The sequence below is a fragment of the Scaptodrosophila lebanonensis genome, unplaced genomic scaffold, assembly GCF_003285725.1.
Source record: "Scaptodrosophila lebanonensis strain 11010-0011.00,11010-0021.00 unplaced genomic scaffold, SlebRS2 tig00000024-arrow-pilon, whole genome shotgun sequence".
Taxonomy (NCBI): Eukaryota; Metazoa; Arthropoda; class Insecta; order Diptera; family Drosophilidae; genus Scaptodrosophila; species Scaptodrosophila lebanonensis.
Window position 1 is genome coordinate 2,073,979 of NW_022060538.1, and position 26,024 is coordinate 2,100,002.

Here is a 26,024-nt window from a genome sequence, read left to right on the forward strand (position 1 = left end):
CGTCGCTTTGCATCTCGTTCCTTCTGTTCCTTATGCGCCGCCCTTTCACTCTTACTTTTCGGTTTGTTTTTGTTGTTTTTTTTTTCTTCTTCTTTTTTCACACACGACAGACACTTCAACCCTTTCAACGACTGGAGATGGCGGCGGCAGCAGCAGATCGTCGTGAAAAATGTTGTTAAAAATATGAAAAATCTTTGCATGTGTTTATGCTCATACGTTTGCTCTCTGTGCACGTTTGTGTGTGTGTGGCTAAATTTAGGAGTCTGACGCAAAGGTGGGCCGCGAAAGTTAAAGCGTAGAAATATGTCAAACATCGTCGAAACCATTTAATTTTCAAGGCGGCGAGTGGCGCGAGCGTGAAAAATGTAAAGTGTATAGAAATGTCAAATGCTTAGCATATTTTTAGGCACCAAAGTTGAGTTGTGACGCGCAACTTGTGACTAATGATGATGATGTGTGCGATGCGAACGCGAGCACCAGCAGAGGTAAACAGCGCAGATCGCAAAGCTCGCACTATGTGTAACTAATGAGGCGCATAAATTCTACACACAAATCTCACGGCGCGGCGGCTGGGTGGGTGTGCGAAAGGGGATGGGGATCGGGGTGGGGAGAGCTGGTTAAGCGGAGCGACCGTGCATATGGAGCTAAAATGAAATGTTCATTGAGTTAAGAAAAACAATCTGCAAATTTTATGAGCTGCCGTCAAGCCCCAGCGGCTCCTTCATGCTGTCATTAGTCGTAGTCCTGTCCCACGCCTAGAAGTAGGCAATATTGTTATGTGGCATGTGCGCTGTGCACTGTGTGCTGTGGCATGTGTGTTGGCACCCTGGTTGTCGTTGCCGTCGTGGGTTTGTCTACGCACTCAAGCAGTTAGACAATTTAATTAACGCATTTTGGCTGCCGTCTGTTTGTCATTTGTCATAGCAACAAAAACAAAAGCAAAAACGGAGACAAAACTGTTGTCGGGTCCTAAGCAGCTTTTGGTAATTTAAAGCCTGACGTTTGCCATGAATGGCAACAGTTGCTGACTAGAGTGGATTTTAAAACAACGCCAGGGAGCATTTCAAAGCTGGCATGTTATAGGAATTTAGAGCAGTGCAAGGATAGAGGATGAAGGAAGAAAAGTGGCTCAATTTGAAGCGCGGCCAGTGTTGAAATCCAACGTCACGCTCCAATTCGCAAGATTCGCCCGCCCATGTACCCACCAATACATGTACTCGTCGCATATAAACACCATATATACATTCATTTATAACATATATATTCATATGTGTTTGTGTGTGTGTGGATGGGCTGGCCAAAAAGCCCTAACCACAATTTGGCCATGTCCAACTCAATTTTCGTTACGTAAACTGCATCATATGCCACATGCGGCATCGTTGCTGCCTGATGTTTGTTGTTGTTGTTGTTGCTGCTGGCTCTTTTTTTAGACATAACTTTTCGTGCCTGCGCCTTTTGCGGCGCATATTTTTGTTTGTGCCGCAAAAATTCCCAAGCCAACACCGTCGACGACGGCAATGGCGTCGGCGTTGGCGTTGGCGGCTGCTGAGGCGCTTCAAATTTAATTAAACATGCACACGTGAGCAGATGCAAATAAATAAAAACTTTATGGCTTTTTGCCACAGCGCGCGACCGTGCGTGCGGCTCAACAGTTAGCGAGAGTATTGCATACATTGCGGCGAAATGACGGCCCGGACATGCAAACAGATGTGAGTGTGTGTCTGTGTGTGTAAGTTTTTAAATTTCCTATGCCTGCGCACCGACCGAATGCTGACCACAATTCTCGCGTTTTTTCCATTTATGTTTGCCTTTTTGTGACCAGATCAAACATGGCAGGGAACTTACTATAAACCTGCTTCAATTGGGCGTTGTTTTGGAGAAACCCAAAGTGTGCTGCTTTTTTATCCACAGGGTAAAAGGCTTACTAGTTTAGTGCTCATGTACGAAGCACACAGGAGGAGGCATGCCAGATTCCACAAAGTATATATATTCGTGATCAGTATGAAAAGAAGAGTCGATCTAGCCAGGTCCGTGCGTCGGTATGAACACAAGGATCTTGTAAAAGTATTAGAGCTGAAATAAAAGAACTTCTAATTAATCTTCTCCTAAGCCCTAAGCAGGATAAGTTTATGGTTTTTGGGATTGGTTAAGCTTTATCGTCTTTAATTATAATTTTTATTGAAATGTATCCTCAAGTTATTTGTTTTTTTCAATCCTAAGAAGTTAAAAGTGAGCAGAACGTTCAATAGATGCAGCATTTGTGGTGTCAGCAAGTAATTGCTTAAAGTCAACTAAAGCTGGCTGCACTAAGGACATTGGTATTATTAAATTATCTGACAACAATTGGCTGTGAATCGGTGTTAACTAGCGTGACGTAATTGATGATAAAAGGTGCCTTTTAATAAGTACAATACCTATTTCACGCTCTAATTTATTCAGTTTTTAAGCCACGCCTTTATTTTACGGAAATGTAAATTATTTATTTATATTTATTCCTCCGTTTCTAAACTCTTCAATTTAGAGGAATTTCAGACCAAAATTAAATATTTACATTAGTTTTCAATTTTACATTAACTGATTACGGATTAAGTTTTATCTCTGCCGGTTATGCTTGTCAATGAATTCTGAGCGCGCTTTGATTTATGCAGCAGGAGATAGGAATTTTAATTGAAAATCACTTAAGGGCTTAGGCGCATTTTTAAAAATCTGTCCTTGTTTCAATTTAAACTTGCACCAAAAATAAAAAATAGCAAGCAGATGTACGAGTAAAAAATAAAGAGAAAGGAATAACGCCCCCAATGCAAACATTTTTAATTACGCCAAAAAGCATGCAATGCTTTTTGTCTGTCAGCAAATACTACCCACGCACACATGTGAAAAGGATTTGCATATGTTATGAAGAGTTAATGACGGGCAAGGGCAGGGTCGGGTACGATGATGAAACGGGAAATGTAAGAGAAAAGCTTCGGTCACATCGTCCGTGGCGTCTCATCATGATTATCAAAAGCGGTCGCGCTGATGTTCTGTTGATGTTGAAAGTTTCGTGCGCATAAACATCGAATAACAAATGTCATTTCTAATTTGCAGCTCCCACTCTCGAAATATGCGCATGTAAAATGTATAAAATGAAATGTAATAAAACAAAAACAATTCCACTGTTTCTGCTGCCATGACTTTACGCTTGACAAAAGGCCAAGCCAGGCAGTCAGTCAGTCAGCCAGCCAGCCAGCCAGCCAGCTAGCCAGCCAGGCAGCCAGCCGGGCGGTCAGTCAACCATGTAGTTCTACCAACTGCGACTGCTGTTGGATTTTTGTTAAAAACTGCATAATTCATATGCAGCAACTGCCATGACAATGGCGATAAGGTTGCGGACGATGACGATGAGGATGATGACGACGACGACGAACGAGAACGAGGAACAGCTAGTCCAGTCTCTGGACAATGTCTTTGCCGTTGTCCTTGCGCTTGGATGGCTGCCACACATATTTCATTTAAAATTTACAAGTTAACAATATTAAATATTAACAGTTATTTATTCATTTTTTGGCACAAATCAAAAATTTACATGCGCACAAAGTTTTTGGCCTGCCTCTGCTTGATGATTTATCAACCACATACATCACACACATATGACTATACACACAAGCACATACACATATGTACACTACATGATGCTGCTCTGCATTGTCCCTACAATTGTACAAATGTATAAAGGTTTTCTGTGTGTGGCGTGTGTGTTGATTTAAATAATTTGCTCTTAGTCTCGCGTGTTTGTGTATGCATCTGCAAATGTTTTCCTTTATTATTTGTTCTCAATTGTTTGCCTAATTTGTTTGTTTGTTCTTCTACTACTTGCATACATCAGCCCCCCACCCGCACTAAAATATTGAAAACAACTCAATCTTAATTTAATTTATTATTATTGCTTGCTCTTATCGTGCCGAACAGTTTTCCATAGCAGCCTTTTAGGCTGTTCACGAAAAGTGTTGTCTGGCCTCCGAATGCATCCTCGTCGCCAGACTCAGAAATCGTCTAATGCATCTAAAAGTATTTGCTAATTTTCGCCAATTCACTTGGCGGCGAAAAGTTTCGACAAATTCCCGACTTGCTAAAAATACACGTAAATTTGCAGACAAATTTAAAAGCAACAGAGTGCGGGGCGGCGACCCCAAAACAAAACTTTTGCATTAACTTTTGTGTGCACAACAGCCAAGACAACAACAACCACAACAACAGCAATAACAACAAGGGGAAGTTGCTTATAGGCGGCGCCTTGCCATCTCTAAATGCAAAAAGTTGAAACGCGTTGCTGCTCCTCGCTGCTCAAATATGCAAATGAGTTTGGGCGAAGGACTTGACTTGCTGCCTGCCTGGCTGGTTGGCTGGTTGGCTGGCTACCAGACGTGTAAAGTGCTCTAAATTCCATCGCCCTACAACTACAACACTGCATTAGCCTAAAAATCGTATTGCGCACCAAGCAGCAGCAATAGCAGCAGCATCAGCAATACCACCAACAATACCAACAACCACAAGGGGAGGCAATGCAAGTGAAATTTTTACATCCCAAAAAGTTCAAGAGCAAGAAAGCCTTGCATGAAACATTTGTTTACATGCCTGCGAAAACAGGCGGAAAACAACAAAAGGCCCAATGAGTGAAAAATAAATGGAGTGTGACTGCAGAACAGCAGCCAAAGCAACAACAACAACAAGAGCAATATTTGCACCAACGCCAGCATTGTGACGTCATGGCACAGTGGAACTAAAGTCGAAAAAATCAATACTTTTTAAAAGTCTGTTTTCAGTTCTTTGATCCTTTTATTGCCTTAGGACTACTGAAATGTTGAAATAAACTGGTCTTACTTACTTTACTTTACTTTCTGTCCGATTCTAAGTTCAAGAAAGCCATGATGGTGGGGGAAGTCGCCATCAAAGCAAGTTTATTTCAAGTTACATGTGCATTTATTTGGATTGCGATGATATTGCTCTTCAAAAGTTATATCCAATCTCCATCCGAGCAATGGTCCTGTGGGGTTGGGTATTTTATGTGGATTCTTCCCACTGTATGACAAACGAAAAGATGCGTCAGCAGCGGCCTTTGGTAACACGATAATGCTGTTGCTGATGAGAGCTTGCTGCGGTTGTAGCTCCACCTCCTGCTGCTTGTGCTGCCGTCCATTATTTAGAAAGAGTGCAGCAGCGTGGCAGCCGCTCAAATGCCAACAAATCATTGCCAGGACAACAACCAAGCAGCAAACTTCAACATCATCATCAGTTGCCGGCTACGTGGCACGCCTAAGCCGCATTTTGTGGATTTGGGTGCTGGACTGAGCCTGAGCGCTACTGATGTTGCTGCTGTTCTGCTGTTGCTGCCGTTGCTGCTGCTGGCTCTGATTTGGTAGGGAAACCTCAACAGCAGCATCAGCATCAGCACACGCGTTCGCCGTTCGTGTGATGGAACAAATACGAGTACGCAGAGTATGCAGAGGAGCTACAAAAACAAGAACAAACACCGTGGTGGTTGCAAAGTGATTTCTGGTTTAATGTTTTTAATGTAGCTCATGTTGGAGTGACCAGGAGTCGCATTCGAGGGTTTCTGCTGTCACTGATGATATTGTTGCTGTCGACGGCAGCGGTTACTTTGGTCAGTTGATGTTTCCTGCCATCCCCCCTCTGCCCACCATCATCTGCGTGGCTGCTTGCTTGTCAACTCAAACAAGAGCCATGTGTGTGTGTTTGCCTCATATCCGCGATGCTGCTGCTGTTGTTGTACCGGCCGCTTCTGCTGCTGCTTTGTCTCTGTCCAGGTCTGGTGCCTGTCATGTGGCTAGATGTTGTTGCACCTACAAAAAGTGTGGCCAGCTTGCACTCGTTGCTAATTTTTCCCTCTCATTGTGTGTTAGACTCCATTAGTATTTGACAAAGTCCGTCCGTGTGTGTGTGTATGTGTGGGGGTGTATGTGTGGGTGTGGGTGTATGTTGCGGCTACTTTGGTTGAGTAGCCGAATTTGACACAACATTTGTCAAACCACAAAATGGCCGCCGCAACGTTACTTTCATTAAACCAAGCCCGACGACGACCAGGCGAGACCGGTGGAAAATTTGAACGGAGAGGATGTGTTCTGTTCGTTGTCTGTTTTGGGGGTTTCGGTCGGTTTGTTAACCTTTTAATGACATTTGACTTGGTTCTGGTACAAATGTGTGTGTGTGCGTGTGTGTGTGTGTGCTTGTGTGTGATTCTCTGCAGCTGCTTTGCCACCAAACGTGTATAGTATTGGCAAATAACAATTACAATTAGTTTTTCAACTTAATTATTTTAATTTAGTTGGACTTGCAATCGTTTTTGGCAAATTTTACAGCTCATTGCCGTTTTGCAAATTGACTTAATGCCATAAACAAAACCATAAAATGTCAGGCACACAGATCATTATGCGACACACACACGCACACATACAAACATACATGGCATTTGTCCCGGCGACCACAAAATGCCCAGTGGCTCTCAAACTGTATGCGCGAAAACAACAACAACAACAGCAGCACCAGCAGCAGCCAAATGCATGCAAAATCAATAATTCATACGCATATTTTAGCCAAAATCATATTATATGCGATGTGAGCAGTGAACGGCATGGCGTTCACGTAATTCGATTGCAGCTGCAACCAATGGCGAGTGTTTGCATACATATATAGTGTAGTATGTGTAGGGTATGTGTAGGGTGTGTGTGTGTGTACGCATTAAAATTTGTTTCGAAAATTACCAAATGCAATTGTCACGGCATTTCAGCCATTTCAACCAACAACACAACACATTCAGGCAAAACGACGACGACAAGGCAGGCTGAAATCACGCATTTGCCAATGCGTTTGCATAGGTGTAGATATGAATGTGTGTGTGGGTGTGTGTGTGTGTGGTTCTGGCTGTGGCACAGATTGAAATTGATGACAGCAGCACATAGTCGATGCCATTGCTGCCAACAACAAGAACAACAACAGCAGCAGCAGCAGCAATGACTGCATATAGGAAATCAATTAATGCAAACATATGACCACCCATAGGATTGCCAGATGTTCAATAAATGAACAAGCGCCGACGCTTAAATGACGCCCGACATATTGGCGGTATATTCCGCATCCCACCGCCCTATGCTGGCAGCCGATATCAGCGCTACATGTGTACGAGTACTGTCAGAAGTGAAATTTTAACCAAAGGAATGATAGATTTGTTGTCGATGCGTTATAAAATGCTTTTGCTGTTAGGCATATCTTTGAATGCAGGTCATTAGAAAGCAATATTCTTGTGCCAGTCCGGCTCCATAAAGTTGTAGTTGCAGAAAAGGACACTGGAAAAAGAACTTAAACACCTATTGTGTTTATTAAAATTTGTCCGATTTATAAATGTTTGTTAGTTGGCCATGCAAGTTGGCATTCAAGTTGTTGCTCGTCAATTTTGCATAAGTATAATACTTGTAGAGCTTCGACTTGTGTATTTGCGAGTATTTATTTATTTATTGATAGCTTAAGCCGTGTCTCGGTCAGAGCTAGAGCAAGAGAGAGAGAGAGAGAGGCCCCCTTTCAAGTTTGTTAATTTTTGTTGAGCTTTGCATAAATATTTCATGTGGTTCGGATGGTTGATTATTCAAGAACAATTAGCAGCTTACAAGCAGACAAAAAGCCATTGATTTAAATGGGGATTGCTATTGATGGATGCGGGCGGCAATGGCGGCGCCGTTCTGTGGGTTCCATTTCTATTCAATTGCGGCATGGTCGTGTTTTTATGGGTGTTGTTTGTGAGTGTGTGTGTGTGTGAGAGAGAGAGAGTTAGGTATGCGTTAAAGGGTCATAATTAATAATTTAATTGCTTCTGTTTATCTCTTAATTAAAAGGGATTTATTTGACCAGCAAACACAAATGCACACAATGCATAAAACACATAACCGCAGCCATCGGAGCGGCACTAGCAGCAACAACAACGATGCCTAAATGCACTTTACTTTTTATCGTAGCTAATTAAGTTAATAATAAATGGTGCTTAATGTGCTTTTTGTTGAAGAAATTGCAACGTTTGACCACAGAAACTGATTAGGCAACTTAATTAGATTTGATTGCTCAAAAGATTTGACAAATATTTGTAAACGCACAAACATACAAGCATATATATACTTTTATATACATACACACACTCACAAGTAAGCCCCCACTTGAACACACATTTCAATGACACAATCAATCCAATTTGGAATGCTAATCAAATTTTCATTATTCCTTTGCTCTTACAGGTGAGTCCACACGCATATTACCAAATGCCGCACCAATTAGTAAGTAAACTGATTTTTATTAACAACTACAAGTTCTGCTGTAAGGCTGTTATAGTCGACTGCAAGACCGACACATGCACAACCACATTTCCGTTGAAAAAGCTGGCCTGTCACAACCAGACGAGTCCGCTCCGCCCCCCAGCTCACGCCTTTGACTCGCTCCCTGCTAAGTATGCTACACTAATTTAATTTCAAGGCATATTTGCGCCTAGGCTTTTCTGCCTATTTAGCAAAACTTAATTAGCCGTCAAAACAATGGCCAGCAGCAACAGCAACGGCAACGGATCGGCAAGCTAGCCGAATGAAAAGTCCTCTTAGCGGCCCACCTAGACCAGAGCTCCGCGCAAGTCTTTGCGGCCGTTGCCTAATTTTCATAATTGTTATTATAGAAATTCAGCAAGCATAAACAAAAGGTTAGTTACTTGCCTAATGACTTGAAGTGCTGTCTGGCAGTCGAACTTCCGCCCACAAGTATTCACCATTTGCCATTTAGTTTCGGCCAAAAGTTTAAGGCAATTTCTGTAGCTGTAGCTGTAGCTGTCGCTGCCGTCGCCGTCGCCGCTTGACTTGATAAACAAGCAAATGCGCTTATCACTTTACAACTTTTATCAGTCGTTGTTGGTGCTCGCTCGCCCAATCACAAGCCAATGTGAAAATGATAGCCTTCAAGTTAACGAAACTTTCGAACTATGTTGTGTGTGGTTGGGTGGGTGGGGTGGTGGGTGGTGCAGCCCTTAAAGCAACCCTACACATTCTGTTTCCTCTTCCCCTCCTCTTGCACGCTAATTATGTCCGCCTTGATTTGTATGTCCAAAAAACCAAAATGCAATGGATTGCCGCGTCCATTAAAGTTGGCGATGCCTTAAAGTGTGCAACGACGACCAAATTTACGAAATGGTTTTCTTTTTCTTCTTTTTGCTACATTTTCTAACCCAAGTTTGGTTTTTAGTTCGCGTTCTGCGGCGTACTGTCTCGTTCTGATGGCCTACAAAGTTGCACGTTGAACTTTGCAACTTTTGCCGCACTTGGTCGTTGCCTCCTCCTTCTGCTTTGTGTTGATTTCTAGTGCAGAAGTATGTGGGTACGTTTGTATGTTTGTTCGTTTGTTTGTTTGTTTGTTGGTCGACAGTTGTCCGTTGTCCGTTGCCGGTTGTCCGCATCCTCGTCATTGAACGTCGTCACCACTGAGCAGCGGGCCAACTTTGAGCCGAACGCCTTTCATTTATTAATGCTTCTTCGTATTTTAATTAATTAATTTGGAAAAGTTTGCAATTGAAGAAGTCGCTTGCACAAAATCGATAAAAGGCAAGGCGGGGCGAAAGTCTTAAATTTGGCCAGACGGCTTTAAAGAAGCTCCAATCAAATCAAATCAAATCGCAAAAGTGTGCGGTAGTTAGTACGACTTCATCTGAATGGCATAACAATAAACAATAGCTCTCGGAGAACAATACAAGTAAACAGCTGAAGAAAATTTAAAACGTCGCAAGCGAAAGAAACGAACAAAAGTCAAACAATGAATTAATTGTATTACTCATACTATTTGGCATAAGAAATTCTTACACACCGCCCAAAAGCAACTAAGCTAGACTTTCTCGTAAATGTCAATGTGTGTGTTATCGTGTGTTGTGTGGATGTGTTTGTTTGCTTGTGTGTGTGTGTGTGTGTGTGTGCGTGCGTATTTCTGGTTCTTAAAAACCATAGCAGCATTTTAGGCATCACATTTCATTGTTTTGTGCATTTGGCATGCATTCTGACTTGGATTTGGATTTTACGTTTGTTGTTTTTCACAAAGCTTTATACATATTTCAACTACACATTTAATTAACAAACATAGCAAATAGCAGCAGCAACAACAAGAAGAATAACTTCAATAAATTTCTACAACTGTCGTCGTCTTCTTGGCTTAATTGAGGCAACAAAGTTGGAATTTTCCACACACATATAGTATTTACTTGTATACATATTTTCACATCCACGTACCGTGTTGTTTTGTTTATGTAAATAAATGCACTAGGCATACAAAAACAAAAATTTTTTGCATGCTTAAGAAACTGCTGTTATTCTGTAAAATTTTGTGCAAAATAATGAATTTTTAACTCGTTGCCTACGGCTGTTTTGTATGGTCGGCCAAGCATGTAAAGTGCTCATAAGCCTTGCAAAGGGCATTAATAACTTTTAATACTTTGTTGGTCACAGAACTACCTTCGAAGCCTATTCCAAAGCACGGCCACACACAATCGGATATGTGGCGCAACAACAACAACAACAGCAAAAGGGTTGGTCGAACTTCCGCTTCCATATTTTACTGCCGATTCTGATATTTTTATTGTTGCTGTATGCCCCCGCATGAGTTGGCTATAATTAAAAATGCTATTACTGGCAACTTCATATAAATTTTTAATTAGCAATTTTTGCTATTTTCCTACTTTGTACAGCCGCGCGTGCTCACCCCTTCCTTAATTTCTCAAACCGATTGTTGTTGCTGCTCTTCCGCTTGCTGTTGTTGTTGTTTCTGTTGTTGATGATGCTGCTGCCGCAGCCACCGCTTTGGTGAACTTTTTAAATTAGCACTTTGTTAAACACCCTGACGAAAAGGTAGCAACAACGGCATAAATTGTTTTTTAAAAGGATTTTCGGTTCCACCATTGCCCCCCACAGCCCCGTCCCCGTCGTCAGCTTCTGGCACTGCGGACGCATTAAGGAAAGCACAGCACCAACAGCAGCTGTCATAAATATTTTAGATAAAAACAAGAAAGGAATGCTAAAGTCGAGCAGGCTCAACTCTTAAATACCCTGTACCACCCCACACAAAAGTAATTAAATAAATTAAATTAATTAACTAAATTAATTTAATTAATTAACTAAATTAAATATAAAATATTCCATGCATGCATACATACATTTACAATTACATCAGAATCGTGTCTATGCGTGTTTGTGTACTTGTACATATGTATGTATGTGTGCATTGAGCCTGGTTATATGGCTATAACTTTCTTTCCGATCATTCTATCATAATGAGACTTGGTATACGGTTATATAATTACTAACCTAATGTGACTACCAAATTTTAGTTCAAAATTCCAAGAATTACGGGAGTTATAGAAAATCGTTAATAGGGGGGGAGTGGGGGGGTGGATCAGAAAAAATGAACAAACTCGTCCTTTCTCGGTCTCAGGAGAATCTGTATACCAAGTTTGGTTATTCTAGCTCTTATACTTTCGGAGATCCTTGCGTTCATACAGACAGACAGACAGACGGACAGACAGACGGACAGACGGACAGACGGACATGGCTATATCGACTCGGCTTGTCATGCTGATCAAGAATATATATACTTTGTGGGGTCTACCAAGCCTCCTTCTGTGTGTTCCATGTGCACTCGCACTAAACTAATATACCCTTGTACCCTTTGGGTACAGGGTATAAAAAGAACAGCACAGCCACAAGCAGCAGGCAACAAAGAACGAATGAGAAGCGCCAGAACGAGGGTAGTGCAGTGAGAACTCTGCTCGGCACACCGATTTCGAAAATGTAAAGGAAACTACAGTGGACATTGGCAATGTATAGTAAAACCATTTATTTATATCTGCAAACTGTGTATACTCTCAGCTGAGTTTTGTAAGACCTCTTGCAGAATGTTACAAAATTGTGGCTTCTAGCAATTTAAGGAATATTTTCCAACTCCTATTTATTCTCTCAGGCCTGCCACTGTTACTTCGACAATTAATTAATTAGGTTGTATTTGCAAATTTGTGCACCCATGAAACCTACTTGTAGAAGCAAGAAAAACAAAAAAGAAGCAAAATTCAATGCATATCCTGTGCATTTTGCTTGAGTTCCGAACAGGGACTGTTTCTAGGCTATTTCGATTATTTCTCACAGGGCCCTCGTAATAAGGGCATTGTGAGGGAGAAAAAATTGCAGCCTGGTGGGCGGGCACCAACAATGAAACCGCGTGGTTGATTAGCATACAAAAGGGTTTCGTACCTGACTGGCTGTGGTGTAATTATTAGATTTTATGCGTCGCCTGCAACTTGCGAAGCGTTTAACACACAAACACACATGAGGACGAGGTGAGCTGTGTGGATAGCACACGCATGTGTTGTTGGTCGCGTGTCGGCTGCTCTTGTTTGCCGTAAAAAGCACAAATATTGACAATAATGGCCTATAATTTGACACTCATCACTGAGCGACATCATCAACAAAAACAGCAGCAGCAGCAAAAGCGGCAGCAACGTAACCATTAATACAAAAACACAAGGATTGTTAACCCTACATTGGCGGCTGTTTTGACTGTCAATTAAAATAAAACCAACAGCCATGTATGTATGTATGTTTATACATATATATAAGTAAGTACACATCTGACTGTGGATGGGCAACCCAGTGACGGTTTATGATTCAGCCGTTGTATTATTTGCGCTCACACACACAAACACACACGTGCAGAGAACTTTTCATGAATTTTAATTAAAATTAACTTCATTTTTATTACACATATGCCAGCGTGGTCGCTTAGTTAGTTGCTTGAGTTGCTTTTTCTACAAACAATTTTTACAATTAAATAAAGATTTTATTATCATGCATGACGAGCACAAGGCCTTACCCGCCGGATGCCCGTTGCCTGTCGCCAGGACACCATGATACCATTTAGCCAGTCAAGCCGTGAGCCTGGGCTGCTTGCTGCCTTTTAATGTCTGCGAGTGTGTGTAAATATTTAAGCTGCCGCCTGGGCTTGCAGCATATAAAATTTACTGTAGGTGTCGCGTCGGCATATTTTAAAAGCTTTTTGTTATATATGCGCGTTTACTTAGCACACACGCGCCCGCACATTCTCAGTGGAGCAAGGCAAGACAGAGGCTGGTGAAGCTGAAGCAGAAGCAGGAGCTGGAACTAGAGCTAGAGCACGCGCTGGCAGCAGTCAGGCAACATCTTTTGGTGCACGTCGCCTAGACTAGTCCAACACCATGCTCGTATGCAAATTTATGCCTATGTGTGTGTGTGTGCTCGCATGTTTGTGTGCTTGTCGCGCACGCGTTCACTTTGGCTTAAGGCTCGCCCAAAGGAATTTCCGGCTTTTGTGTTTTGCTTTCTAGAGCGCGCTTGCCAAATAGCTGACGCTGCAACAGTCAGCGCCGAAATGTATGCAAAGCTTTGTTTGAAGTGCGCTGCCACACTCAACTCAACTCACATACCACCCGTCGTCGTTCGTCACACACTTATGGCACATCACACACACACACACATACATACGTACATAGGGAGCGTGTAAGTCTTGCTGGCAATTTGGCGCCGCTCACTGTCTGCCTGCTTTTTATGCATATTTAATAGTTGCTATTTTTGCTAAGTGCTCGAAATTGTCGTTGACGACGCTGAAGAGGCTCCACACCCAGCAAGAACTGCGCAGTCGACGGATTAATGAGAAAGAGTTATGCTAGCATTTATTACAAGTCATCATAAGTCAGCGAACGAATCGATGAATAAGTGATAATCCAACTTTATTCCAAACAAATTAGAATGAAAACACTTCAGCAGTTGTTTTCAAATTTTATTTATGTACGTTACTTGCCTGGGAACACGATGAGTCTAAGAGATTCAGTCAATATTTGCTTTAACATTTTCTAAATCTAACGGGAACGTTTTGTCCAATGCTTAGTTGCATGAAATATGTGTCGATGCTTATTTATGCCACTTTTTATTGTATTCAAATACGTAAAGAACTGCTGTAAAGTTGTCTTTAAATTCTCTGCACTACTCTGCTCATACATAATGCCGCAATGCCGACTAAATTAATTAAATGTCTGCTTCATTTGCGGCATATCCTTTACAGTTTTCGCAACTTTGTTTGGTCTTTTTGACACTCAAATGGAAGGCAACTTGCACAGCACAGTTAGCGCAGCCACTGACTAATTTATCCAACAGTTGTGCGCAAACATTTCAATGAATTTTGAAAATTTACCAAAGTTGAAAAAAGCGAAACTTGCCAAATGTAAATTTTAATGAATTGCTGTTTCTGACTGTTGCTTGCCCGCTCCCCACGTGCCACCCGCCTTGCTGCCAGTCCTGTGTCTATGCCTGTGTCTGGGCGCATAGATTTATGCCATGGAAATGAAAAGGTAAATAGCTGTACGCGTCAGTGGCAGAGAATAGAGGGGCAGCAACAAAACTTTAATCAAGAGCCTTTGTTTGCCTTGCCGCCCAGTTTGGTGCATAATTGCAAGGCGTGCTGGCGCGGTGTGGCGCACAAGTTGAATCAACTTTGCATCAATTTCAATATTCCCACTGTTTTCATTTAATTTCGCCAACTTAAAACTTAATTGTGTACTTCCTGCCAGCCCTAGCTGGCGCCAGTCGACTGCAGCGCACTTTGCTGCCCTGCCTGTTCTACCCATTCCTTCTCCTAGCTTCTTAGCGCAAGCTCGACGTACAAACTTGCTGTGCTTAACATGAAAAGCGCGCTCCTTTGGCTGCGCTTTAAATTCTGCAAAAAGTGTAGTTGGTGGAAAGTGTAGTCAGGCAGCCAGGCAACAGTTAAGAGAGCGCTGTAGGTGATGGTTGGATGGTATTGACGCAACAGGTCGCCCCACAAACTCATTTAAGGTATTTATGGAAGAGTGAGGGTCTGGGTACGGTGGCCCGCCGTTGTTCCGGGGTCTTGTAATTTGCACAGCAAGCCAAAATAAGAGGCAGAGATAGCGGCAGAGGCAACGACAACAGGCAATGATAGTTGCGCGTTATGAATGTAGCTGTCTGGGCGTCTGCGTTGGTGTTGTTGCTGCTGCTGCTGCTGCTGTAGCTGTTGCTGATTCTGTTGGGGTCGCTGTTTTTATAACGAGGAATTGGTGCAGCAGCAACAGTATCAGGAGCAGAGGCAGCATCATTTAAAAGCGCATTAAAAACTTTTTAGATTAATTTCAGCGCTGCATTTTTTCATTTCGTTTTTGCTTGCGCGCTCTGTTATTTACTGTTGGTTCTGTCTTCTGTTGTTGTTTTTGCTTAATGTCGCGCATTTTAATCCACTTTATGTTTTTATATTCAGAAATTTAAATGCAAACAAACTTTGAATTAAACGCAACTAAATTTTGCATGACATAACATTATTCGCGCCTGCAAGTATGCAACAGTTTTTATGTATTACGATTATTTTCCCCATATGTTTGTTGTCGGCTCTATGAATAAAATAAACAACAAAACACCAAACAAGACTATTGCAGCATGCTACATGCCACTAAGTTGTGCATGCTTTTCATTTTTGCATGCAACATGCAGACAAACATGCACCGCGAGGCAGGGGCGGACCCAAAGTGGGTTCTATCGGCCCACATATGGAATGTTTTCGTTGTAGATTCAATTTCTGCCGCTGCCGCTGCTGGCGCTGCTGATGCTGATGCTGATGGTACTGCTACTGCACCGGCAATTCAATATTTCTTTGTACCTTTCGAAATACACACATTTGCCAAATCATCAATATTTTTGCAAATTCATGCATGTTGTATGGAGCAGCATGTTGGGAATAAAAAAAGGATGGCTTGCCAAAATGCATGCCATGGGCATGAAAAGGAAGGGGGAGCGGTTGGCAGGTGCTCGCTCTCTAGCCACTGCTTGTTGTGGCTGGGGTCTGCTAGTTCTTGTGTGCTTTTCACAATCATTTTCAATAAATTTATCTGCAATTTTTCTCTGTGCACAAAGGTCGCTCATACGCCACGTTAACGCACCTACAGCCTTTGGCTTGTTGTCGTCGTCGTAGTCGTCGAATCGCTGCTACTTGGATTCAATTCCCAGCTAGATATATACTCGAATATAGATTTTTCTATCATTTCTATGACACTCACTCATGTCGCTTACTTTTGCCTGGCTGCTTGGCTCAATGGTTGGTTGGATTGCTTGGTTTCCTGGCACTGCAGCTTCAATTCTAATCATCAAATGATAATTCATTGCAAGCTCTATGGCGGTTTGCATACAGCACATTGAAGTGACGTTCCCGAAATGGATTTTTAACGCTACGGAAAGTCGGACAAATATGATTATATTTAAGCTGTACCTGAATTACTTTTCAAGATTTATTTAGACAAGTTTTTTGCTTGCCAGAAAGCATATGTGTGCGTGTGTATGTGCGTCTTCTCTCTGTGTGATGAATGCGTACGAAATATAATCCGAACATATACATACATACTTGTATATCATATAGGACGCCATGCTCACTTGCCTTTGGTACTCGCTCCCTTCCAGCTGCATAATCTGGCATTGAACAAATTTTTTTAATTAATTCCGCTAGCTAACTATTTTCGATCAACCTCGCGTCCTTTTATTCCTTTGACCCCTTTTATCAACCTCCACAACACGCACACAAATTATACGCAATTAAGCAAATTTATCTAGGGCACAAACGCCCCGAAAATCAAAGCCACGACGCTGATTAACAACTAAAGACAACAAGCAACCATAAAACAAACAAAATAAACCAGCCAAAAAACGTATAAATAAATAAATAAAAACCCCAACGAACGGAAAGACGGGCTATAAGGAAACGGGCGACGACAACGTACTCGTAGACGAGTTCATTTAACTTACGGCGCGCTTCCGATTTGCCGCAAATTTGAAAACCAACAACCAAAAATTTGCCCAAAGGGCTCTGCAAAAAACAACACCACAATAAACCAACAAAAATAAAATCCGAAGAGGAAAAATCCAACGAGCAAATAAAAAAAGGGTAACACAAACGAAGCAGTCGTTGTGGTGCTGGTGCCTTCTGCTGAAAAGAAAATAAGAAAAACTCGAAAACGAAAAATTGTAAAATTCAATTTGTGCCCTTTTGCTATTTTTAACACTTTTAACTCTGATTTATGCTAAAATTTCCACTTCACTTTGCGCTACACGCTTTTTATTTAGCATCGCTCCACTGTTGCTTTTGGCTTGTTGATTTTTCGCAAATACTCGTATTTTGAATCCAGTCCCTAGAAAGAACCGCATCTAAGCAAATTTTGTGGACATCAATAAAACATTTCATCTGGTTTGTTGCTGATTTTGACCTCATTGTGTCTCCTCTATTTTGAACTGCAAAGCATGAGTTAGATATTTGTTATACGAATATTACTGCAGTAGTATTTTTAATATTTTTTAGGAAATAATTTCAGAAATATTGTGGGTTTATTTTGGATGTTTGAGGATTCTCTCCTTCTCTGTCAAGAAGTGTTCATTTTGTTTGATATTGTTTCACAATTATAGAAAAGCTTTGGCACTTTGAGAATCCCGTTGGAGAGTAGACTTAATATACTTGAAGTTTTTTGCTTAGCTTATTAGATTGACCTTCTTTTGTGCATTGTCTTGTCTGGCCAATAAATAAATAAATACACTGTCAATAAATAAAATTTCAGAAATTTAATTAAGCTGTATTGCAGTGAGCTTGAAAAATTTATGCGCTGCGGCACACAAATGCAACAGCTTTTCATTAGCCGGCCATCAAGGCTGTGTTATTTTTAATGGCAATTATTAATGTTGCACAGGTTTTTATACCCTGTACCCAAAGGGTACAAGGGTATATTAGTTTAGTGCGAGTGCACATGGAACACACAGAAGGAGGCTTGGTAGACCCCACAAAGTATATATATTCTTGATCAGCATGACAAGCCGAGTCGATATAGCCATGTCCGTCTGTCCGTCTGTCCGTCTGTCTGTCCGTCTGTCCGTCTGTCTGTCTGTCTGTATGAACGCAAGGATCTCCGAAAGTATAAGAGCTAGAATAACCAAACTTGGTATACAGATTCTCCTGAGACCGAGAAAGGACGAGTTTGTTCATTTTTTCTGATCCACCCCCCCACTCCCCCCCTATTAACGATTTTCTATAACTCCCGTAATTCTTGGAATTTTGAACTAAAATTTGGTAGTCACATTAGGTTAGTAATTATATAACCGTATACCAAGTCTCATTATGATAGAATGATCGGAAAGAAAGTTATAGCCATATAACCAGGCTCAATGCACACATACATACATATGTACAAGTACACAAACACGCATAGACACGATTCTGATGTAATTGTAAATGTATGTATGCATGCATGGAATATTTTATATTTAATTTAGTTAATTAATTAAATTAATTTAGTTAATTAATTTAATTTATTTAATTACTTTTTTGTGGGGTGGTACAGGGTATTTAAGAGTTGAGCCTGCTCGACTTTAGCATTCCTTTCTTGTTTAAATATAAAAAGCAAGTGCAATGAAAATAACCATAATCTGACACATTTAAACGCAGCGTGCGAGTAAAAACTAACAAAAAAGAGTTGCGGAAAACGATGATAATGCGTAAATAGTTGCTGTTAAATAATTTAATTGCTTTTCAAATACAAAATAGAGCACTTAAACCATCGTAGCGAGTGAAACAATTTGCCTGTGTGTAAAAAAGCATTGCCTACTTTTTGGCAGCGCATTAATAAACCGGATTCAAGGCACAAGTCGACCGGAAATGAAGCTGCAACTCAACTGCCGAAAACGAGTGCTGCGAATGTGTTGAAAGGCAGCAAACAAACACTCGCGCACCCACACACTCACACACTCAATAACTCGTTCATGCACAGACATAAAAAAATGTGCAATGCTTTATACAAAATTGGTCGCCCGCTCGGTTACACAGCTACCATCGCCTCGCCTGTGTACCCCTTTTGCCACAGACGGTGTTGCATGTTTATCTGTGCGCGAAAATGCATTTTTGCATACAACATAACCGCAACAGATGCGGTCGCTTCAATATAACTGCAGTTACAAATGGCAGTCGGCATCCCGCTGACCAATCGTCTGCCAGCCTGTCTGCCATCCTTTTATATATGTGTGTGTATACATACTATACTATATATGTATGTATCTGACTGTGTGCGCTGTGGTCATTACAACGAAATGCGTTTACAATTTCTCGCTGGTCATTGTTGTTATTGTCGTTGTTGTTGGTTCTTGTTGTTGACTGCGTTGCGTTTTATGGCTTGTTCGTTCGCTCGCCTTTGCTTGTGTTTTGCCTTGGTAATTTCCGTAGTGTTGCTGCTGTTGTTTTGGATCACATTATGCGTCCTGTCGTCGTTGTTGCCGCTACCGTCGCCGTCATCGCCCTTCCCAGCAACACATACATATACACACCTGCTTATGTGTATATGAACGTTTAAGCTAGAGATGGGCACGTGAGAAGTGAGCATAAACTGCATGTGTGCGATAATAGTACAAAAATCCCTTCACGATGTAAAAGGCATACAAAGTTGCAAAATAAAGGCTACAATTCACATCATTTGAGACATCAAATTTGTGTCGAAAGGGAAACAAGACTGCGTATTACAACACTTTACAGTTGAATTGATCACTGGATCTAGTCATCACAAAAGCTACAAAATCTTTAAACAGTTCGATTAATTTGTCTGCTTGAAACGGATAGAGATAGCTTTCGATATATGTACATATATGCATTAATTTATTAAACATAATCTAGAAAGAACACCCAAAAAAAAAACCGCCAAACGTGTTTTGTTGTGTGTTTTGTTCAAGTATAATATACCTAACAATTTTCATAATAGGCACCTAATAAATAATAAGATAAATTTGTCAGTACAACTATTTAAAAGAGGAAAGCTCTATAAATATTTAAAATTGAAAATATATAGCAGTCAATTTGTTTTCTTTATCATTTGCTTATACCCTGTACCCGTAGGGTAAAAAGCGTACATTAACCAAACTTGGTATGCAGACGCTCCTAGTCCCTAGTCTATACCAGTTTGTTGTATTTTTTTGATTTTTCCTCCCCTCTCCACGTTACAGAATATCGTCAATACCACATTTTTATACCCTGTACCCGTAGGGTAAAAAGGGTATATTAGGTTTGTGCAAAGTATGTAACATACAGAAGGAAGCATCTCCGACCCCATAAAGTATATATATTCTTGATCAGCATGACGAGAGAAATCGATCTAGACATGTCCGTCCGTCTGTCCGTCCGTCTGTCCGTCTGGATGAACGCGAGGATCTCAGAAACTATAAAAGCTAGAATAACCAAAGTTGGCATCCAGATTCTCCTAGGTCCGAGTAAGGACGAGTTTATTTTATTTTTTGGAATTTTCCCCCCCTTCCCCCGCTACAGAATTTCGTCAATAGCGTCCACATTTCAAATGCTACCTAAACCAAACTTTGCACACATAGATTATATATAATTATCTACTGTTGTTTAAAATTTTATCAAATTCGGTCAATTCTAAGAAAAGTTATAAGCGAAACAAATTCTCGCCAGTACAACCCCCACAAACTGCAGCAACAAGTTCGCTCTTCTTCTTCCTCTTTTTGCTGCTGCTATGGGCGCATATAACCCAGTGACGGAAGTTTACCTGGGTACAGGGTATTACACTGTCGGGCTTGCTCGACTGTAGCGTTCTCTCTTGTTAAAGCTACATTAACTAAACTTGGCACAAGCAATGCTCCTACAATTGTCTGCTTTTGTTTTAAATTTCATAATTTCAAATCAGTCAATTCCAAGAACAGTTATTAGCGCAACGTTTCGTTGTTCTTCTCTTTTCTTCTGCTAGAGGCGCATTTAATTCAGTGTTGGAAGTTTGTCTGGGTAAAGGGTATTTCAATGTAGGTCTTGCTTGCCTGTGGCGTTCTGTTACCTGTGAGCTAACTGCTCTTTTAAATATTGACGTGCCGTTCGCACTAGTTTGGACGCCATATGTTGTTGGCCCAGTTCTCAGTTCTCTGCATACACTTCACAATTTATGGTCACGCTCTCTTCTCTAACTCATGGCGCTTTTGGTGGGTTTTTTGGATACACCGCTTTATGTGATGCACCCGGAGCAGCAGCCGGAATGTCGCTTCCGCGTCATGCACGCCATATGTTGCTGGCCGATGGTCGGAAGCGCATTTATAAATGCACATAACGCTAATTATGGGTTTTGTGCAGCGGCCTTTGTGCGCAACTTTTGTGCACATACGAGTATATAGTATAGTGCGATATGTCATTGCAGGTGCGCTTATATTAATCCGCCTTTCTTTACACAATGCACATGGCAAATTAAAGCTCAAAGCACCGCAGCAGACGTAGTACGGACATGGAAATAAGCTGATTTGGACCGGCCAGTCAAGTACGAAATGGTAACAAAGCATGTGTGGCAGGATACAAATAATTAAAAGTAAATGCCTGAACCACTCCTCACCACTTCCCACTCTCGCTTCTGCCGCCCAATTAATCTGCATATTCAAAGGTACATTCTCATGACAGTTCGCATTTTATCTCTCGCATATTTGTGACATGATTACCGCACATCCAATAACGCGAAATGCTCTTGGTGGGCCGTTGCCGACTTAACATGAATTACGCGTACAGTGACGAATTCGAGCCAAAATTTGACCAACAGCCAGCCCCTCAATGTGCTCCCAATAAAGCAAATTTCGCGTTTTCAAAGCTCCTTGCACACCTCCCGCCTCTCACACACAAAGTGCACCGTAATTTGTGCCACATGTGTGACTGTGTTTGGGTAATATATTGTTGTGTGCGTGAGTAGATGAGGTGGCCAACCAACAGGCAGGCAGCCAACCCATAAGCATCCACCGACGAACGGCACTAGACAATGTCAACGCATATTTGTCATGCGGTATGGCGCTCGGTTCATTTCTGCTGTTGTTTTCGAAATGGTGCCAACGATCATACAAACACAAGCATATGATGTGTGTTGTGAATACTAGTTACCTCACACACACTCACATTCACACACACACACAGACACACGTACTCACATGTCGAACTGAAATTGAACCTGTTTAGTGTTGTTAGATGCTGCTTGCTTGCTTGCTTGTTGGCTGGTTAGTTGGTTTCGGTTTTGCCTTTGGCAGGCAGGCAGATAATTTGCTAGGAAACCCATTTTCCGCTCGTTGCTGTTGCTATTGCTTCTGTTTCTGTTCTTCTTGTGTAACGTTTGTTTAACCACATGCAATACAGAGGATGAGCTTCACGCATATGAATGACCGTTTGCCCGCCCCCAGCCAACGCTTTGACATGCCTTTTGATTTGTCGCCCTCATCGTCATTATAGTCATACTAGAAACACACACTCAAATGCATTGTTTCAATTTGCCGAAGTTTTGGCAATCCAAGTGGCTACTGATTGAGATGCTTTTGAGTTCAAAAAACAAGATAGAATGCTACAGTCGAGCAAGCCCGACAGTAAAATACCCTGTACACAAAAAAAGGAACATTAAAAAAATGATTTAAAACAAGAAAGGAATGCTAAAATCGAGCAGGCTCAACTCTTAAATACCCTGTACCACCCCTCAAATAATAAATTAATTTAATTTTATTAATTTAATTGAATTAATTAACTAAATTAAATATAAAATATTCCATACATGCACACATACATTTACATCAGAATCGTGTCTATGCGTGTTTGTGTACTTGTACATATGTATGTATGTGTGCATTGGGCATGGTTATATGGCTATAACTTTCTTTCTGATCAACCTATCATAATGAATATAATGGTATACGGATATATAATTACTATCTACCAAATTCCAGTTTAAAATTCCAAGAATTACGGGAGTTATAGAAAATCTTGAATAGGGGGGAGTGGGGGGGTGCATCGGGAAAAATGAACAAACTCGTCCTTTCTCGGGCTCAGGAGAATCTGTGTACCAAGTTTGGTTATTCTAGCTCTTATACTTTCTAAGATCCTTGCGTTCATAGAGACAGACAGACGGACAGACAGACGGACATGGCTATATCGACTCGGCTTGTCATGCTGATCAAGAATATATATACTTTGTGGGGTCTGCCACGCCTCCTTCTGTGGTTTCCATGTACAATCGCACAAAACTAATATACCCTTGTACCCTTTGGGTACAGGGTATAAAAACTTGTATGTTACGTCTTTAAGTTCGCCCACGTAAACCATACAACTAAACCGAAAAAATAAAAGCATATATGAGAGCCACAAAAACCCAACGTAAATTGTGAGACAATTTAAGAACGGCTCACGGTACCCTTTCGCGATTCTCGCGCCTCAGTGATGGGAAGACAGGCGCATTGTTCGTGACGTAATGGCCGCTAGCCGCCATCATAGACTGTCACACATGCTGTCGCCTCGCCATTTGGCTGCTCAAAAATTGCTTGCTACAATAAAAGGTGCTTTTAAGACAAACTGCAGCAGATCCGACGCTTTTACAGCGCACATAAAAATTAAACAGCCCAGAGGCAACGAGGTGTTTGCATCTTCCTGTTATTCCTGTGTTCTTTTTGTAGAATGCTTTTAGGCGGAAACCGAAAATTCGCACCTAGCGGCGGCTCATCAAGCAAAACAAATGTGGCATGCACAGCAGCCACAGCTACAACAACATCCATCCACAACAACAACAGCAACAACACGCCTACACAGCAGCACTTAGCTGAATCGTTCCAGCAGCTTAAGTAGTCAGCGTAGTTGTAGTAGTCCTAGGAGTCGTTTACTGCTGACTACTACTAGTCACGCCTGCCATTCCATATTCATAATTGCTAATGGAATATGCTGGGCCGACCGACAACGACGGCGACGACGATGATGATTATGTTGCCGCCGCTGCTCCGCTGGGTGATTATGGCCATCATGGCACTGCTGCGCCTGTCGTCTGCCCACTACAAAGTATTTTTGGGCTTGGGCGCATCTTATTCGAAGCATTAGCTTCAAAGCCGCCAGCTGTCGCCGTTTTGTGTGCCACTTGCGCACTGAGAAACTGACAGTGGGCCTGAACAGACGAATTCAATTTGAAAAATCCAAGTAGAAAGCAGTGTTCGGCTCTAAAATATCATTTCATGATCGTGCACGATTGGATACTCTATATCGATTATGCTTACAAATTTGTATTTTTCTTTCATTCAAAATCGGCTGGTTATGTTGCTAATTCAATGTCAAATTAGTAGATCTTAGTAGAACTTAGTATCTGTAGCTTCTGTAATGATGATATAGTTTTCGCTGCCACTGTGCGATTTCAGAGTCGGGAGTCGGCCACCATGGTGGCAGTTCCTCGGAGAAATTAATTTGCAACTTTTGCGACATTTGGGGGAGCGCGTGTGTTGGAGGCGGCGTCTATTTACATTGTATACATTACACACTTTTGGCAGCATTGCCTCACAGTTGGCCGTGCTGTGCTTTGAGGTTGTGTTTGGCCGGTCGCAGCTGTTGTCTGCCTCCACCTTAGTGCTAAAGCTAAAATGTGCGCGCTAATTTCTAGTCGCACGTCACCTGCAGCAATTTCCACTTTTTGCTGCTAGGCTTGGGGTTTCTTTTCTTTTTGTTTTTTGCTTTTTGCCGACGCTCAGTGCTCTTTGTTAATTGGTTCAGTCACCTGTCTCTTGATCTGCCAGTCAAGCGCGCACGACCTGTGGTGCCGGCAGCAGGCAGCAGGAACCGGGAGCCACCAAGGTGGGTGAATGGGCCAAACCAACGAACGTACGGTGGACGGAAGGAAGCGCCTGCCAGCCAGTCAGCCGGCTATCCAATGAACGTTTTAGATTACAATGGGCCAAGGCGAGGAGCAGTCAGTCAGTCAGTCGGGGGTTTGTCGGGGTGGGCAAGTAAGCAAGGTAGCCCCACATTAGCCAGCGAGTTGCTCGCTTCACTGCTCCTCCAGTACTCGCTCTTTCTTTCGCATCGACCGCAAAGTTGGCAGCGCCGTCGTTAACTTAATTGGCCATCACCACCCACTTTGCGGGTTTTTATGATGCCGACGACGAGAACCACAAGCAAGTTTTGGGCTCCCAAAAACAACGACAGCGAAAATTGTGGCCAGCAGCAAAGGAAGAAGAAACGTTCTATGGTTGGGCAGTGGGCGGCGGGCGGCAGGCGATGGGCAATGGGCAATGGCGTCGCCTGTCACATTTTTGACATTTTTATTCGACATTTTGCTATTTAGTTGTCCGACGCAAATGCTGCTGCTGCTGCTGCGACCGTTGTCGCTGTTGTTGTTTTCTATTACGACTTTTTATTTTTTGTCACCTGGTGGCCCATCATATTTTCGTGCTGCCTACTTTTTAGCACCAACTGTCGCTCGTCGGTTACGGGCAGACACGCAGCCTAACCATAAGGCTTTCAACGACTACTTGGTCGACTCACTGACTGACTGACAAACGGTCGGAGTGACAAACATGACCGACCAGCTTGGCATTGGCCACGTTGGCAACTTTGACTCTAGGACGGACACTGACGCTGGCGCTGGCACTGGCGTTAGCGTTTTGCGCTTCGTTTGGCTTGGCTTGGCTTTCTATTTTTTTTGTGATTAATAGGTGTGTTAATGGATGTCATTTTGACATTTCCGTCGGTCGAATGGCAAGTCGCCACCCCCGTCCCGTCTGCCATCCCCGCTGCCGACCTTCAATGCCACTCCAAAATTGCTGCCGTGACCAAAATTCCCTCGTTCCTAGGAATGTCGTTTGGCTTTTCATCGGCGCTGTCATTGTACGCCGCTTTTTATGTTTAATTTGAGCATTTCTCGCTAATTTTTAAGGCTCGTCATTAAATGTAGATAATTTTTTATTATATTTTCCACCACTGCTGGTCAAGTCGCGTCGCGTCGACTGGATCTGCCCGCCAACCACCTACCCATCCTGTTGTTATTTCATTGCCCGTTTCTCCTTTTGTCCCTGTGGGCGCATCGTAAAACGCAAATGTAACGAGCCAGGGACACGAAGGCTGTGGACGCCGTAAAGCGA

At 42.1% G+C, this 26,024-nt stretch overlaps 1 protein-coding gene across 5 annotated transcripts in view; it reads left to right on the forward strand.

Annotated features, from left to right (window-relative positions):
- The window catches only part of LOC115620510 (polypyrimidine tract-binding protein 1), a 217,378-nt gene that overhangs the window by 134,447 nt on the left and 56,907 nt on the right, over positions 1–26,024 (forward strand). Inside the window, exon 1 of one of the 5 annotated variants that reach the window (XM_030513773.1) lies at positions 8,298–8,315. The exons of the other annotated variants lie outside the window; for them this stretch is intronic. Coding sequence (XP_030369633.1) covers positions 8,301–8,315 — 15 coding nt within the window. The 5' untranslated portion in view covers positions 8,298–8,300. Of the gene's footprint in view, positions 1–8,297; positions 8,316–26,024 lie in introns of those variants that run through there. 5 annotated transcript variants of the gene reach the window in all.